The following is a 16,109-nucleotide window of genomic DNA, read 5'->3' as shown; positions in this document are numbered from 1 at the left end:
TTTGCTTTGTGTTCCTCTGGGAGAGCTGACCTGCTTCATGAGGCTGTGGAATGTTCCTTCCTTTGTCCTCAGGCTTGAGTCACCTGGCTGGATTCAAGATGAAGCCATGGAAATGCTAGGACAGAGGACCTGCCCTAGAGGAATCACAGTCCATCTCATCTTGCTGAGGTGCCTGAATTAGGATCCAGGATTCTTCAGATTTTCTGTGCTCTGGAGAGAGAAAAACATCCCACAGAGGAAGATTTGTCCCTTTTCATCTGACCATTTGTTTCTTGTTTCCATTCTTCTTAATGCCCACTACTCAAACTCTGCCTTTATCCTCAACACCTAAAGCACATCCAGCAGGAATTCCTGCTTTTCTCTATCCTGAAGCAGAAGGCCTGTTAATACCCTGTTGTACCAAAGAGTCCCAACAGACAGAAGCTTCTTAAAACCTTCTGGGTTTAGCCAGAAGGAAAGGAGCAATAACAGCATAGTTGTGAAATATTATAGGAATGTTTAAAAGAAGGTTATACAAAGTCTTGATCCATATCTTTTGGAGATTTTTTTAAAGTCTTGCAGAGACCTATTATTCTGAAACTTTTTTTTTTTTTTTTAATACATAGTCAAGAAGAAACTGGTCATCATTTGACTTTTGCTATGGAGTATGAAGTAGTTGTTTTTTATTGGTGTCTGATAAGAGGCAAAACAGCTCCTTCCAGCTGTCGGAAACCCACTCCAGCCACTGAAACTGTCATGAAATACCTGATAGCATTGTCTTAGCAAAAACTGAGGCACTGTCCTGGTTTAGGGCAAATTTGTGAGGAAACTCCAAAAGGGGTCCCTCTAGAAAGCAGATTCAAGCCTTCCCTCTACTGGTTTGGGAAAATATTTCCTTGGAGAAGAGTGGGGAAAAAACTGTTTATTTAACAAGCAAAGTATTCACAAGCATAAAAAATGAGTAATATTAAACAATAAAACCTCTCTCTGTTCTGAAGAGATAGCAAATTCAGGAAGTCCTTGTTGTGGGGTGTAGCTTGGCTTCCTCAGTCTCTTATCAGTGCCTCTGGTGCTGGAAAAGGCTGTGGCTCAGGCAGGTCACAGGTGTAAGCTCCCACACCTGTGCAAGAGGGTTCTCTGGGTTTTCAGTCCAGAGCAGGTTTGAACAGTTCCAAGAAAAAAAAATAACACACAGTCCAGGGAACTTCACTGCCTCAGCTAGCTAAAAAACTAAACAGCAAAGGAGAGCTGTCTTCTGCTCTCTGTCTGTGCTGCAGACAGCACAGTTCAGGAGAGAAAAACGCTGAAGCCCTCTGTCTATGTTTTGAAAACAACCACCTCAGACATTTCACTGCTTCTCTGTCTCCCCCTCACTTCACTTTCAGATCTAGTTTAAAAGGTGCAAAACATTTCTGGGCTGAGAGTGGGGATACAAATGGGGATACAATCATAAATTAACTCTAGGACAGGCACAAGGCTGTGTGAGCACATGTGCAGTCACCCAGCAGCTGCACTATTGGTACCTAATCATTGCTTTCCTTTTTCATGTTCCCTTCTTGCGTTCTTGAGAACATAAGCAATGCAGATCCAGATTTGTTTTTTGAAATACTTTTTTCAATAAATAAGTCTGATTCATTTCTCTTCAGCATCAAATTGATTTCATTGCTTGAAAAGGGTATTATTTCCTGGTTTGGCTTTTAGGTGAACAAGAGGAGGTTGCTACCGGTGTGTAAATTTGTGTATCTGCATTCTTTGAATATTTTAAAATAATTTCCCTAGCAAATCAGTATGTTTTTGCCTGGGTAATGTGCTAGTTTGGGCTGGGGTAGAGTTAGTTTTCTTCCTAGTAGAAAGTACGGGCTATGTTTTGGATTTGTGGTGGAGATTGTTGATAACACAGTTGTGTTCTAGTTGTGGCTGAGCAGTTCTGACAAGGCTTTTTCTGCCCTCACCAGACCCCAGCAGTGAGGGGCCTTTTGGGAGCACAAGGAGTTGGAGGGGACACAGCCAGGACAGCTGACCCTAACTGGCCCAAGGGATGTCCCAGGCCAGGTGGTGTCAGGCTCAGCTGGTGGAGAAGAAGGAAGGGAGGACACTGGGGGTGATGCTGCTTGTCTTCCCAAGTAACTGCTGCATGTGATGTGGTAAGGCAAGGTTTAGCATGTAGGACTTGTCCAAATTTCACTTGGATGTCACGTAGGCAAACACAAGTACAGATTCACAGGGGACTTGAAAAAACAAGGCCAGAGAGGCAAACATCACTTTTACAGAAGCTGGTTCAAACCCAAGAGCTCATTTCTCTGTTCCCCTAGCTCTTATCCTCCAGTTTCAACATCAACATTTATAGAGAGATACTGTTCTGAATAGGGCTGTGTCAGTTTTTAAATGCTGTGAATCCTCTAAGAGACAGCTGGAATCATGCCATCTGCAAGCTGTAGTGTTTAGACTTGACAATGCCTACCAGTCATTTCTGCAGGCAGCTATAAAGGTATAAAGTTCATCTATAAAGGTATAAAGGTGCTAGAACCAGCCTGGTTAAGCTGCTTTTCTATTGCTTCTCTGGTCCTGAAGTGTCCTTTTTAGGGCTATTTCTCTACAAGCTGGTTGCAGAATGTCTTTGAACCAGACTCAGCTCACCAGCATTAGCCCCACATGACCTGTGGATGGTCACAGCAATAATGATTGTCCTGGTTTAGGACAAATTAGGGGAAATCTCCAAAAGGGAGTCCCCTAAAAAAACAAACCTCCAACCACCCCTCCCCCAATACCGGGTTCGGGAAGGAATTCCTCGGAGGAGCAAAGTGGAAAATAAAACCTATTTAATGACAAGTAACAAAGGAACACTCCCCAACACAAGAAAAGAAAAGAAAAAAAAACCAGGCAGTGTTGTGGAGGGTGCTGAGCTTCTCTCGCAGACTCCGGGGGGTCCTGGACGTCCCAGGTCAGGTCCGGAGCCGGTACAGTATCTTCAGGGGAGGGTAAGAAAGAGGGAACGAAAGAAAAGGAGGAAAAAAAAAAAAAAAAAAGAACAGCGCAGAAAGCAAGCAAGCCATGCTAAGCAGCAGCAGCAAGCAAGCAAAAGCAAAAGCCAAGGTGCCCGGTCACCCTCACCCCCTCCCTCCCCGCCCCGCCGCGCCAAGACGGCCGGTGGGGGGGGGGGAAGGCGCAGATGCCAGACACAACACACGATATTGGGATAAAGGCTGTCACCCCACGACAATGACGCTGCATCTGCATTCTCCTGTATAAATACTTTAGTTCTGTCCTTTATCTCCCATCATCAGTCAGCTTAGACTTATCTCCCTCCATCTGTTTGGAGACAACACAAGTGATGACTGACATTAGTATCAGTATGGTATACCATGTTCTAATTTTATTATTCTGTCCCATTTCTCCTAGCTGAATACAGCAATATCTGGGAATAAAATTCCTGTAGTCAGCTCTACTAAAACTGCAGATGGAATGTATGTATTCAGATGTTGTGTAGTCCATTCTGGATAGGACAAAATAAACAAAATTGTAGAAACTTAATTTGAAGCAGTAAAAGATGACTTTCAACTGATTATATGTTGTGTTATGGATGAGCTAAGCTAAAAAAACACACTGGCTGGTGCATCCTCAGTCTGTTACAGCTGCTAGATGATTTTCTAGATTATTCATTTATTTTTTAACAAATTGAGGGAAGGAAAAGAGGAAGAAAAAGTCTTTGGGAATCTGGGGCTTAGGTCTATTAATGTGATTTCCTTGTCAGAGCCAGAGAGGAATGTCTGTGTGTCACCTAACAGCCCAGTTTGGGGTAGAAGTTGAAAAGAGCATGACTGCTGCTACTACACTGGTCTGATTTTCATATAGTTTTCTTGGAGCTTTAAACATTTTATTGCTTTCAAGAGGTTGCCAGATGCAATTATATGTTATAATCTGAGGGAAATGCAAGCCTGCCCAATTACTTGGAACTGGTCAGAGAAAATTGGGCAGGTGCTGTCCTTTCCCTGAGGCAGCAGGGAGGTTTCTGGAATGTACCGAGAGGCTTGGCCCCGGGGCATCTGGAGGACTGTGGGATGTGGAGGAGGGAGAAATCTTGTCCATTCACCTCGGCCTTAATGTATTATTCTTCTTGCCAGCCTCGGCAGGTGGATGCCTTGGGTTGGTGACAGACATGCAGTGGAGTGACCGGCCACTCGGTGGAGTCAGGAGACCTCGGAATACCGGGGGACACGCTGGCCTTGGCGTCTGCAGCCCAGCTGCTGTCCCTGGGAACACCAGGGAATATCCGTTTGATCCTGCGAGTTCACAGTGGAATCGGCTTTACGGGAACCTCGACAGAGGATTGTTTATTGTAGCTGTAACTGCGGGAGAACAGGTGGTTTGGTCTTTGTATAGTACTGTGCTCTAAGAAGAAACAAATAAGGCATTAATGGGTTTGAATTTAGTGCAGTTGCTCTCTAGCTAGGCTCATCTGACAGAGTTTTGCTCATGCTTAATTGATAATCTGGTAAGAATGCTGTTGAAATAAGCAAGAGTATTCATACTGTGTAAAATTAAACCAGTAAAACTTTTACAAGGTGAGGTCCTATAGGATTAAGAAAATTTCAAAGGAAGATCCTTGCTTTGGAGAAACATTTCTCCAAATTTTTTAAGTTTTGTTCTTGCTGTTTAACTTTTTATAATAAAAAATAGATTAGAGGAAAGGCAGTAAAAATAATCAAGTATATTGCTTCTGTTCTAAACTTAATTAAGCTTGTCTGAGAAGACTTCATTACCTCTTAAGTAATATTTTTCAGTTCTCAGGGGCAAGGGTGTTAATAAGCTGATTACTTCTGGCTGTTACCTGTTGTTTGTGACGTTTAAAGAGAATGTCCAGCTGATAAAGTACCTCTGTTACCTGTGGTTAACCAGAGCAGTCAATGGGAAATGGAATTTGATTCAAAATACAGTAAAACTATGAGAAGCCAAATATTCAAGGAGGGCTATATTGTGTGTGCTATAAAGAGAAATTGTACTGTGAAGCTGTTCTTAGGGGCTGGGTCTCTGGATGTGGCTGGATCACAACCAGAATTGTAGACAGGGCCATCAGCCCTGGGGAGTGCCCTCTTTAGACAGTGTTTCTGACACCAGATTACAATTTGCTATGTGAGTGGAACTGACATTGATGGAAAAGCAGCTGATTGTAAAGAAATCCTGCAAATGACAGCCATGGCCTGTGGTATGCAATGAAATATTTCCTCTTGAACTATTTATTCTTAGCATGCAAATATGGTAGCATCACCACTAGTCATATTTCAAGTTCTAGAAGGAAACTAGAGTGGCAGTAAGTAAAATATTTATTTCATATTGTTCATGAGTCAAACTGAGAAGTTGCCAATTATCTCTGATTAAACAGGTAGTTAGATATACCAGTAAGGGAAAATAGCCCACTGGTACATGTCCTGCCTAGAAGGGGAGAAGCAAGGATTAGCAAGGAACAATGCCAGCTCCACCACTGGAAATAAAAAAACAACCTCCTGGATTCAGCCCTAAAAACTTCACCTTGGCAGAGCAGCTGTCACCAAATGGGTGGCAATTGTTTGGTTCACTGTCCTGATTTTAGTCCCCATGGGACACCCCCAGCTTTAAGATCACAGACCCTTAAAGACAGCATCTCTCATCCCAATTCTCCCGTTTTCAGTGCTATCAAATCATCTCCCAGCTGTCAGATATTTGTTTCATATATATTCAGCTGTCTGCAATGACAGCTTCTACAACCTTTCCAGCTCTCTTATCAGCTTCATTTCAGTGCTTGCTGGCACTCAGGCTGTCTCTGTGGCAGTCCTTGGACTTCAGCACTAATTCCCCAAACCACAGCATCTAAACCCAAATCTTCTTCCCCTGAAACCACCCATTCCAAGTTACTGCAAGACTGACACAGATTTTAATGATGACAGTTTTGATCTAAATCCCTGTTGCCCCTTACTTGGATATCTGGACCAAGTTCCTTCATCTTCCAGCAGAAGATAAAGGAGAGTCAATGGAAATTAACTGGATTTCATGAAATTGAGCACAACCCCTCTGAGGTGTGGGAACTCTTCCTTGGGTCATGACAAACAGGAATATTCCTTTTTAAAATTTTTTTCTACCACAATATTTATTGTGACTCCACTTCCCAGTATAGGCCTGCACAGCTGCCCACCTGCACAGAGAGAGGGGAGTCAGAAAAGGAGTCACTGAGACAAGCTCAGCAAACATCTGTGTCACTGGGACAGTGACACAGATGTGCTCTGAGCCTTTGAAGAGGTTGAAGTGACTTCAGAGCAGTTAGACTAACAGGAGCTGATTCCTGGTGTCTTCCCACAACTCCAAGGGCTACCAGCTCACAGATTTTGAATAGGTGTCCCCAAGGGGTGTGCTGAGCTCAATCCCCATATAACCCGAAGAGTTCAAGGGTCTCAAGATAAAAGCTAAACATCCCCACATCTCAAAAGTCCTGCTCTAACTAGACAGCTTCAGAGAAGATTGCTGATCAAATATTCTGCTTCCCTTTTTCCTTTCACATCTCCTCATACCTCTTCAGAAATTCTTTGCTTCCCAAGGTTCATATCTGATCTCTGCACTTTGATTTTTTTTTTCCCAGACTGGAAAGACCATTTAGTACATCAGTGAGGGAAAGAAGAGCTCTCCTGTGATTTTTTTTGGTAAAAATAAAGGAAGATCAAAGTGGCAGAGGCTCTGGAACCAGCTCCTTATCTCTCTGAGGGTGGATATGTGGGGAATTGTATTGCTGTCACTGTGTTGTTGATTGACAACTGATTTGCAGGCTACAGGGCTGTCAAGCCAGCCTCTTTCCAAACCCTGAATTTGCACATAAAAGTGAAGAGAGACTCGTGCTTAAAGAAATAAAACTTCCTGAGAACACACTGGTTTCTACATAAGAGATAAATTTGAGCAGATTGCTCTAATCATGGAATTTTCAGGGTTATTAAAGGCCATATGGACCTTTCCTACTGCAAGAAGCAAATGAATGGATACTGTCTCGATTCAAAACCTGCTGCACTTACATGGTCATTTTAGTTGGACAGCTTTATCAATCACCTACAGGACGTCACTCACTGATTGATGGTCACCTGCACTCAGCATTTACAGCAGGAAAGGACTGCTGGCAGAGGCAGTGAGTACCTGAGCCTGACTCAGCCAGAGCTCCTTCCTCCCCAAGAGCTGGACTCATCATGCCTGGTCTGAGTGCAGAAACCAGAACCATCACCAGTCTTCCCTCTGGCAGCTCACAGCTGTGGGCTTCAAAAGCAGTCCAAAACACTCTTGAAAGAAAGAAAAGGGGCAGAGCAGAGAGATCAAATTAAAACCCAGCCATGGAGCACAACAATTGTAGGCGGCTTTAATGAGGAATCCTGCAAAGGCAGAGATCTCCTTTCTCTGGAGAAAGCGGGGGTGGGCAGCGTCAGTGCCCAGCCAAGCGGGGATCCTTCCCACGGCTTTGCCTGCTCGCACGAGCGCAATGCAGCGCGGGGGGCTGCGCTGGTCCTGCTTTGCCTTAATTGCCCCCTAACTCTCTACACTCGGGTTTTCCCCTCTACCCTGGAACTATTCAGACCAGGCTTTTTCTAAGAAAAAATATTGCAGTGTGACTGGTGTTTTGTTTGGGGCATCGGACTGAGGTATGGAGCAGGGTCCGTGCGCTGCCGCAGAGCCCAGGCCAGCTGCGTCCCGGGCTGCTGCTGCCGCTGTCCTGCTGTGCACCCTGCCTCTCTCCCCGCCCGTTCCTCGCTCCTCGGGCGCCTTCCCTGCCATCGCCGCTGTTCCCCCGGTGCCGCTGTACCCAGTCCCCCTATCCCTGGTCCCGCTGTCCCCCCACTCTCCGTGACCCGGTCCCGCTATCACCCCGGTCCCGCTGTCCTCCCGGTCCCCGTGTCCCCGTCCCGCCCGGCCCCGCCGGGGCCTCCCTGCTGCCCCCGGCGCCCCCTGGCGGCGGCTGAGCCTCCCTCAGCGCCATCCTCCAGCTCTGCCCTATTGTTCTCCCGCCCGTCGCTCGCTCCCTCCCTCCGCCGGGGCTCGCGTCCTCCCTCCGCTCTCCTCCATCCCTCCCTCCATCCCTTCCTCCTCCTTCTCGCCGTCGCTCCCGCCCCGCTCCCCGGAGCTGATGTCACGCACCCGCTGAAGGCGCGGGCGATCATGGCTGCTGCGGCCGCGGCCGTCCCGCCGGCCTCCAGCTAATGCCCGCGATGGAGCCGGCCAGCCTGCTGCCGTTCCTGCGGAAGCTCAAGGAGGTTTTCGATGTGTGCGATGAGGATGCGGACGGGTTCATCCGAGTGGAGCATTTCGTCGCGCTGGGGCTGCAGTTCGGCCAGGGGGATGAGGTGAGTGCGGCGACTCCCGGCCCCCGCGCAACTTTCACCTGCTGTGTTTGGCCAGACCCCGCCCGGGCCGCCCGTCACCCACCTGTCCTCACCGCGGTTCCCGTCCCTTCGGGAGCCCCAGGTTCGTGCCTCAGAGCAGCCCGGTCCCGCTCCTTTCGGGGTGGCTCGGGCTCCCTCCGTTCCTCGGGGGGTGTCAGAGCCCTCCCCTTGGCGGCCTGGAGCCCCCTGCCCTCAGGGCCATCAGCCGCTTTCCCCCTTTCTCGTGGAGCCCTCCCCAAAGACAGCCCGTCTCTCTCTTTCCCCAGGGGGTCGCGGAGCATCCCCCATCCCTCGGGGCAGCCTAGACCCCTGGGGTACAGGGACCGGTCGCGGTTCTTTTCGAGGGCTGTTTTTATTCCGGGTTTTGTCAGCCCTGGCTGAGCTGAGCTCGGTGGGGCACTGGCAGCGGAGCCGGTGCGGCGCCGGCCGTGTCTGGATAGTCAGGGACGCACCTGTGCAGGAACCCCAAAACCGCCCGGGGATGGGTTGGGAGCGAGGGCTCCATTCATCCCTGCCTCCCTCAGCCCTTCCGTGACACAGCGTAAATCTGGAGTCGCGCCACCGGTCTCGGCAGAGCGTTGCGTCAGTGGGACCGGTGTAAATCGTGACATCAGTGGAGATGGGAGTGGGATTCGGGCCAGAGGCAATGAGGGCAACGCCATGCGCTGGTTGGAAACAGTTCCCTTCAGTGATTCAATCAAGGGCTGCAGCTCCAGCGAAATGAACCAGCAAGAAACGCTTTCCTAGGAGAGCTCTTGGGATGTTACACTTTACTGTTCAATGCTTCACGATGCGCCCCAGCAACTTCGGGTGCCCGGGAGAGGAGTGAAGTTGGGACTATGACAAGGTTCAGAAAACCAGTGTCAAACAATCTTTTGGAGTACAATAAAACAAATTAATGTGAGGCGCTAATAAAACAGTGATTTATAGAGGCACGCCAAAGAGGAAGCAAAGCCAGAGTGAATTCAAGTAATTGTTGGAGCAAATAGCTTATTTCTAGCTTGCCACTCGTAATGAAACACAGCTTGCGAATTAAATCAGGAAATCAGGAGACAGAAGGCTTATTACTTACAGATAGGCACAGGTCTTAAACATGTTCTTAATGAGAAGCTGCAGCTTGTGGTTTTACCAAGCAAAATAAGGAGAAATAAGTAATTGTAACAAGTAATTGTTACAATTGTAATAAGTAATTGTTTTATTGATTTGGGGTTTATTTGTCTCTTGTATAATTTAATATAACTAATAGAAGTACTTTAAAATCCTTACTGCCAGATAAAACTGCATCCAAATTGCTTTTTGGACTACTGTGTTTATTTGGAGGCAGGTCAGGGGCTCTCTTGTGCAGCACTGAGGAAGACTGACAAAATTGCACTGACTGTTCTGCAGCAGGATGACACTGATGGTCATAACAATTCTTTTTGGTTTTAGAAATCTTTCATGTTGCGAGAGTGGAGTGGGTGTTCTGTAAGATGTGACAGAGAGTTCGGCTAATGATCTCATAAGCTTAGAGTGAATTGGAGTATATTAGTAGAAGAATATTTAAATGGAGAGAAAGAGAAAACTGGAAATCCCAGTAAAGACTGGGATAGAAGTACCAGTTGTCAGTGATAGCTTCAGGATGGGCTGCCTTGCTGGCCAGGAACAGTAGAGAGTGCCAGTGCTGAGAAATGCTTTGTATTTCTTTCAGTTGTAACTGGCAGTCTTTGATAAGATATTTGTAAAACTGGGACAGAGAAGTCTTATCTATATATCCGATTTCTTTATCTATCAGTGTTATAACTTGTTCTGGTTTACTTCCCCATGCCTGGTGTAGTTGGTGTTGGAAGTCCCTTGACTTCAAAGGAGCAGCTGAGTAAATGGGATTTGTAAATCACCCAAAGAGGTTTGCTAGTGAAATACAGAGTCAATTTTCCAAGTGCAGATTTACTCCAGAGCAACTACTGTAGGTGAACAACTAGTTTAAAGGCTTGTTAAAAGAGAACTTTTTGTGTGATGAATCACAGTTGATGTTTGGGGATGATAAGAATCTACTCTCCCAAGGAACACAGTGCTTTCTACCTTGCATCTGCAGGAACATACCTTGTTCTGTGTGGAAATGCATCTCATGAAATTAAACTGAGGAGACACTCTTAGGGAGCAGTTCCCTTTAACACATTAGAACATATTTATTGTCAATTAAAATTAATTCTATTTTTGATTATGCTAAACTTCTTGGGCCTTATCCATCTGGGCTCCCTTTCCATTCAAAGAAATCTTTCCATGAGCATCAGTGAAAGATTGATTTGCCCTCATGTGCAATGGAATATAAACAGAATATGATTCTGTTTATAGAGTTCATCTGGCCACAGGAAGGGTCCTATTTTGTAGCACCGTGTACTGAGTAATTCTGATACTTACCAACAGTAGCCTGGGGTCATGTCTATGAAATGAGAGAGTATCTATGAAGGGCACACAGATTTCCATCTCTTCTCTACTTCCTCAGAGCCACCACCATCCAAAGTTTGGAGTCTACAAATTCTTAATACTAACTTTAGTAGGGTTTGTAGGGCATTTAGCCTTTTGTGGTTTTATTTCTTCTTCTTTCTGTTTTCTTTTTCTTTCTTGTGTGTAGTCAACATGCTGGATTTTATTATTCCTGAAAGATAACAACTCTCTGAAAAGCACCCCAAGGCAAAATCGTTGCAGCAAGGCAGCAGCTTTCCCTTCAAGCAAAGCACTCCTTACCTGCACAGTCAAAATAATAAACTGTAATGTTTCTGGTTAACATTTTTTTCTATTTTATTTTAATGGGCTTTTGAAACCTCTGCTTCTAATAGGTTCTAGTAAGTTTGTTTGCAAGCTTTTGCTTTGCCCTGTGGTTCAACTAGAGGAAAAAAGGATTTGGTTGTATTGATTTGGCAGAGCCAGGAACAGAACCAGGTCTCTAAATTCCTGAATTTAGAGCAGACCTGACTGGCTGTCAAGCACTGCTTGCATATACACACAGTTGTGGAACTTGTACTTTTAGGCAGTTGGGCATTCTGGCCGCTGCTCATCCCATCTGACTGTGGGCATTTACTGAATCGTCTCCATCAATCTTTCTCCATGGACATTGATGAGCAGTTGAACACTCAGAGGCTGTAACAGGACCAAAGGATGAAATAAATCCCTCAGAGATGCTTCTTTGTCTCCAGGACAACAGAAACTCCTAGCTGAGACTTTTGGTTCTGTGCTTGGGTCTGACTTTCCTCGTGAATGGGGTATTTGCCGTTTGTGTAGAAATCTGAAGAAAGACACCAAGGGCTGTTTCCAAAGCGACTTGACTGGATGGCATGTACTCACTAGCTAAAGAAACACTTCACATAACACTGAGAAATGCCAAGAGTCGCTCACCATCTGGTTCCCTTTCACTGGGAAAAGAGTTGCAGTGGAGCCGTGTCTGGGAGCATGGTGAGTGACACGTTCAGCAAGCCCCAGTTCTGGCAGCGGATTGTGTGAATGTGTATTTCAGGGTAGTGCCAGTTGATGTTTCATTATGCCAGATTCTACTTAAACTCCACACTCAGTTTTCAGCAACAAGTGAAGTAAGCTGAGTGTGTTGATGACTTCTTTCCAAGGCAGGTAAACACCTTTTGGAGGTGCAAACCATGCAGGTGCTCACACAGTCATCTTTGTCATGGTGAGATCTGCTCATCAACTTGAAGCAGTGTCACAATTGAAAGGGAGCTGCAGCAGCTGATAAAATGTATAGACCAATATAAATTATTCACCTGAGTGGACAGTAATTCACTCAAAGCCAATGGTTTACTAGTGGTGTAGAACAGAAATAGCTAAAAATTAGTTCACTTATTTCTCATGAAGAGGTGAACATTTCTGGCCAAAAAAAAAAAAAACTGTTATAGGGAAATGTTTGTTGCTAATTTCAGTCATCAGCCCCATTCAGGGCTGAAGTTAAAGGCATCAACCTCAAGAGCTGCCCCAGCAGTGGATTGTGGCTGTGGCTGAGTTTAATGGCACTCCTGGTGCTTCCTTTTGACTTGCTATCAGATGTCTCCCAGGAGCTGAGGCTGTCGTACTCCAGAGACTGTTGTACAGCATTACTGCTATAACCGCTCCAGAAGCAGCTCCTCCTATAATTTCAGGACTGTGATTTCACTGCCTGGCAATCCAGAGTCTTTCTGAGGAGTCTGGGTGAATTTCAGTAGTAAATTCACTTCTCCTGGCTGCAGTGTTGCAGCTCAGAGTTGCACCCAGAAATTAAAGGAACCAAAATTCCTGTCGGTGTGCACAATGACAGAATAGCTCATACCTTCTTGGTAACATGAGTCTGCAGCCATGAGAAAAGGACACTTTGGCACTGAATGTGGAAACAAAAGGGTGTTATCAAGTGATACTGCCATTCTTATAAGGGCATACTTCTTCTTTGCTTTTCCTGGAAATAATTATTGAAAGAAAAAATAAAATATTTGCCTAGACAGTATCAAGGATACAAAGAGCAGTCCCACGTGACAGTGTTCTCTAGGCAGCAGCAAGGCTGCTATGCATTCAGATTCCTTAAAACTCTATTTGCTAATGACCCAGATGTTTAATGTAATTTACAATGAGTGGAAAAAATAGATTTCTGAAGTGGAACAGTGGGGTACTCAGTTTATGGATTAGTAAAGGTACAGCCACTGTAGCCTCCCTAACTTAATACGAACTGGCAGTGTATATGTTTAAAATAGCCTTTTGAAAAATGCTGAAACTAAGCATGTATTTCTAAACAGCTGATATAAAGCAAGCTGGTACTTAGTGTTAATGAAACGTTTGCCAAAGCACTGTGGTGGGGAGAGGAGCTGTAGGTTTGCTGTGCACTCATGAGTTTAATTCGTTATGTAATGTTTGCATTTCAAAGGTGAGAGCTCTGAGGGGTACAGCTAGGAATTGATTATTGCTGTGTTTTGCAATACAAGTCAGTGATCTGAAACAGTAAATTCTTAATGCCTAAAGGAAAGGTAATCAATTTTGATAGCAATTCTTGATATTTAAATGACTGTGTTTTATCACTACCTCAGTGTTTTGCATTTAGCACAGGTACAGTGATATTGTGTTGACATATCATTAAATGCAAAAGTAAAAAAATGCATGAATGAAGCATAGAAGACAGTACAATATAGAAAGTAGCATGTGTATGTGGTGTGTTAAAACATATAGCTGCCAGGCAGGGCCAGATATTTTCTATGCAAATTTTTCTCCCTCCATCCTGATTCAGTCCATGCTGTTATGGTGTTCTTTGTCTGTGATACGCCTGCATGTTCTCCAGAAATTTTCTCTTGCAAATCCTACAGAGGATTTCAGATTTCTCACATGTATTGATTTTATTCCTCTAATATGATTAAGCCCTGAAAAGCAAATTAAACAAAATTGCTGGAAGGGACGGTAAGTCTTGGAGGGAGAACAAGCCATTGCTGTCTAGTATTGGTGGGGGTGATCCCCAACACAGAAATTTCTTTGGCTTCTAAATTGCATTTTTACCTGCAATTTAGCACAATTGACTCATACTCAGCAGCAGTGCTTTTGTAGCAATGAAGTGGAAGTAAATAAAAGGCCTTAAAATGTTTCATGTTTTTATTTTCTGTGCAGTTGACAGTATAGTTTCCTATTAATTTTATATGATTTTAATGCTGATATTCACAAACATTTTAAAATCCTTGATCTGATTTTTGCATCGGACTGTCTGCTCAGGAGTTCTAGCAGTTCTTAAAATATGCAGTATTTGGGAATACACGTGATCTCAGACCTAGATCCTGGCACAGGCTGCTGAGTAAACACCCATCCCTGAATGTGGTTAACTCAGTGCTCAGTGTAGGGTGTGATTAAGCATATGAATGATAAAAGAGAGTGTCAGACACAATCACTACTACTCCAACATATGCTTTTGCAACAGCAGTGTGAGTGTAAACCAAGCACTGTACAATGCCATTTTACTCAAGATCCAATTGAAGGGCCTCACTTGGGGAGAATGCAGAATGCAGGTGTTTCTGCAGTTATGTGTGCTGGATTCACGTTTTGTGTGCAGTTAAAGTCATGAATAGCAGGGCTCCTTCCTAAGCCTTGAATCTGTTTCAGTTCTGAAGGATGTTCAGCCCCAGAATGAGAGACAGGACTGAACTTGGGGTCAAAATACAACCAGGGAAACAGGGTCAATGCACAGGGCACAAAATGCAGGCACTGGAAAAATTGCAGTGTACTCCTTGGATTTTAAAGTTGCTTTGACAGTTTAGTTTGAGTGAAGCATTATGGTTTTAGGAGGTCAAGAGAAAAGCTTAGAAACAGGTTAACTTTTCTCTGTTAGGATTCCTTAAATTAGGAGGAAGGATACTGGAATGGTGTGCTCTGGAATACGGAGGATATTGGCCTGGTGAAATGAGGGTGTTTTAGAATGACCTACGTTCAGTACTTACAGATGTGTTTTTTCATGTATTCCATAACATCACATACACATCTGCATTGTCAAACTTGTTTTTTTCTTCTTTGGGGGACATTCTGGTGGTATTCCATCACCTCCAGATGAGCTGACTCTCCCTGATGGGATCCAGATGGCTTCTGGAACATGGGATATTATTTTCCAGTGGCACTTCTGTTATGATAAAATATCCAAACAAACATGCAAACAGCTTTGTCCATGTTTTTGCACGGTACTAACAGATTTGAGAAACTGTCATAAAATACTGGTGACTGCTTGTTTAGTATTAAGTTACTATATGGGCAGTTTTAAGCCTAATATATAGGATGTGTATGTTGGGATGTGTTGCTAAGGCCACTTTTCTCAGTGTTGTAACCTTCTGGGAACAGGAGAAGCCTGTAGGAGAATTTTGCTTCACACTTTATGCAGATCCTTTAACAATTGCTTTATGAGTCTGGCATGTTATTTTTGCCTTAAAGAGGTAGGAATGTAATTAACTTCACCTTTTGGGGTTTCTTATAAGTATGATATCTTGATGGATTTCATTTAAAGCCAGCGTTTTATTGACAAAATTTAAATCAGAATATTTGGCAAACAACAAGTGAAAATGCTCCAAAACATAAAATTTTGCTCAACACAAAGCATTTTTCTGTTTTCTTCTGAGAAACATAAAAAAGAATAAATGGGTTTGATTTCCTTTACTTGGTAAGAAAGCTGAAAAATCATTTTTTTACCAAGTTATGTATTGAGCAAGTGCAGAGACTTTGTGGATGTTGGAGGAAGGGAAAATATGTTGTTTGGTTCTGTGCCTAATGGAGTTGTGTTCAGGTTGCAGTTATCCAGAGCTGTGGAGAAAATAAAGCAACAGGTAAAGCAAAACCATGCATAATGCCAAACCATGTAAGAGACTAGACAATGTAATCTGCTTGAAAAGAAAACAAGTGTGCAGGAAAAATGAGTTTGTGCAGGAAGTAGGAACAGCTTTAAAATGTGGTACAAGAGAATTTAGGATTATGGTCCATGAATGTTTGTTTGGCTATGATTCATTTTTTGCAGCCAGATATGGGAGAAACTTGTGAATTTTAGCCTCCAGCCTGAAGAGTGAATTGTGTCTTTCATTCCTCAGTTCTCTCTGGGATTGCTTGAAAATAAAGAATTGAGAAGTGCTTTGGGACACATCTTCAAAGGAGCTTTGATAATGTCAGTTTTGCTTTTCCTGCTGAGCAATTACAAGGCTTGGAAGTTTCCACTGAGGAAAACTGCATCTTGCCTCCTCACCTGGGAATTGAGTGCTCTTGGCCAAACACAAACTGCTCTGCACG

The 16,109-nt window shown here is 44.3% G+C and overlaps 1 protein-coding gene and 1 long non-coding RNA gene across 3 annotated transcripts in view; one reads left to right on the top strand and one right to left on the bottom strand.

The window, feature by feature from the left end:
* Positions 1 to 2,862: 2,862 nt before the first annotated feature.
* On the bottom strand, positions 2,863 to 8,209 carry LOC127060236 (uncharacterized). Its single transcript, XR_007779016.1, has 3 exons — positions 8,119 to 8,209; positions 7,129 to 7,268; positions 2,863 to 4,368 (listed from the first exon to the last, which is right to left on the bottom strand). It is a non-coding gene; the product is annotated as an uncharacterized LOC127060236 (long non-coding RNA).
* Positions 8,006 to 16,109, top strand: part of RAB11FIP4 (RAB11 family interacting protein 4) — a 111,222-nt gene continuing 103,118 nt past the window's right edge. The window contains exon 1 of one of the 2 annotated variants that reach the window (XM_009094363.4): positions 8,006 to 8,324. In XM_009094363.4, coding sequence (XP_009092611.1) covers positions 8,181 to 8,324 — 144 coding nt within the window. In that variant the 5' untranslated portion in view covers positions 8,006 to 8,180. The remainder of the gene's footprint in view (positions 8,325 to 16,109) is intronic. The other variant, XM_018918955.3, reaches the window with a different exon arrangement.

The sequence above is a fragment of the Serinus canaria genome, chromosome 18, assembly GCF_022539315.1.
Source record: "Serinus canaria isolate serCan28SL12 chromosome 18, serCan2020, whole genome shotgun sequence".
NCBI classification, from domain to species: Eukaryota; Metazoa; Chordata; class Aves; order Passeriformes; family Fringillidae; genus Serinus; species Serinus canaria.
The sequence above is the reverse complement of the archived record's forward strand: the minus strand, read 5'-3'. Positions and strand labels throughout refer to the sequence as shown.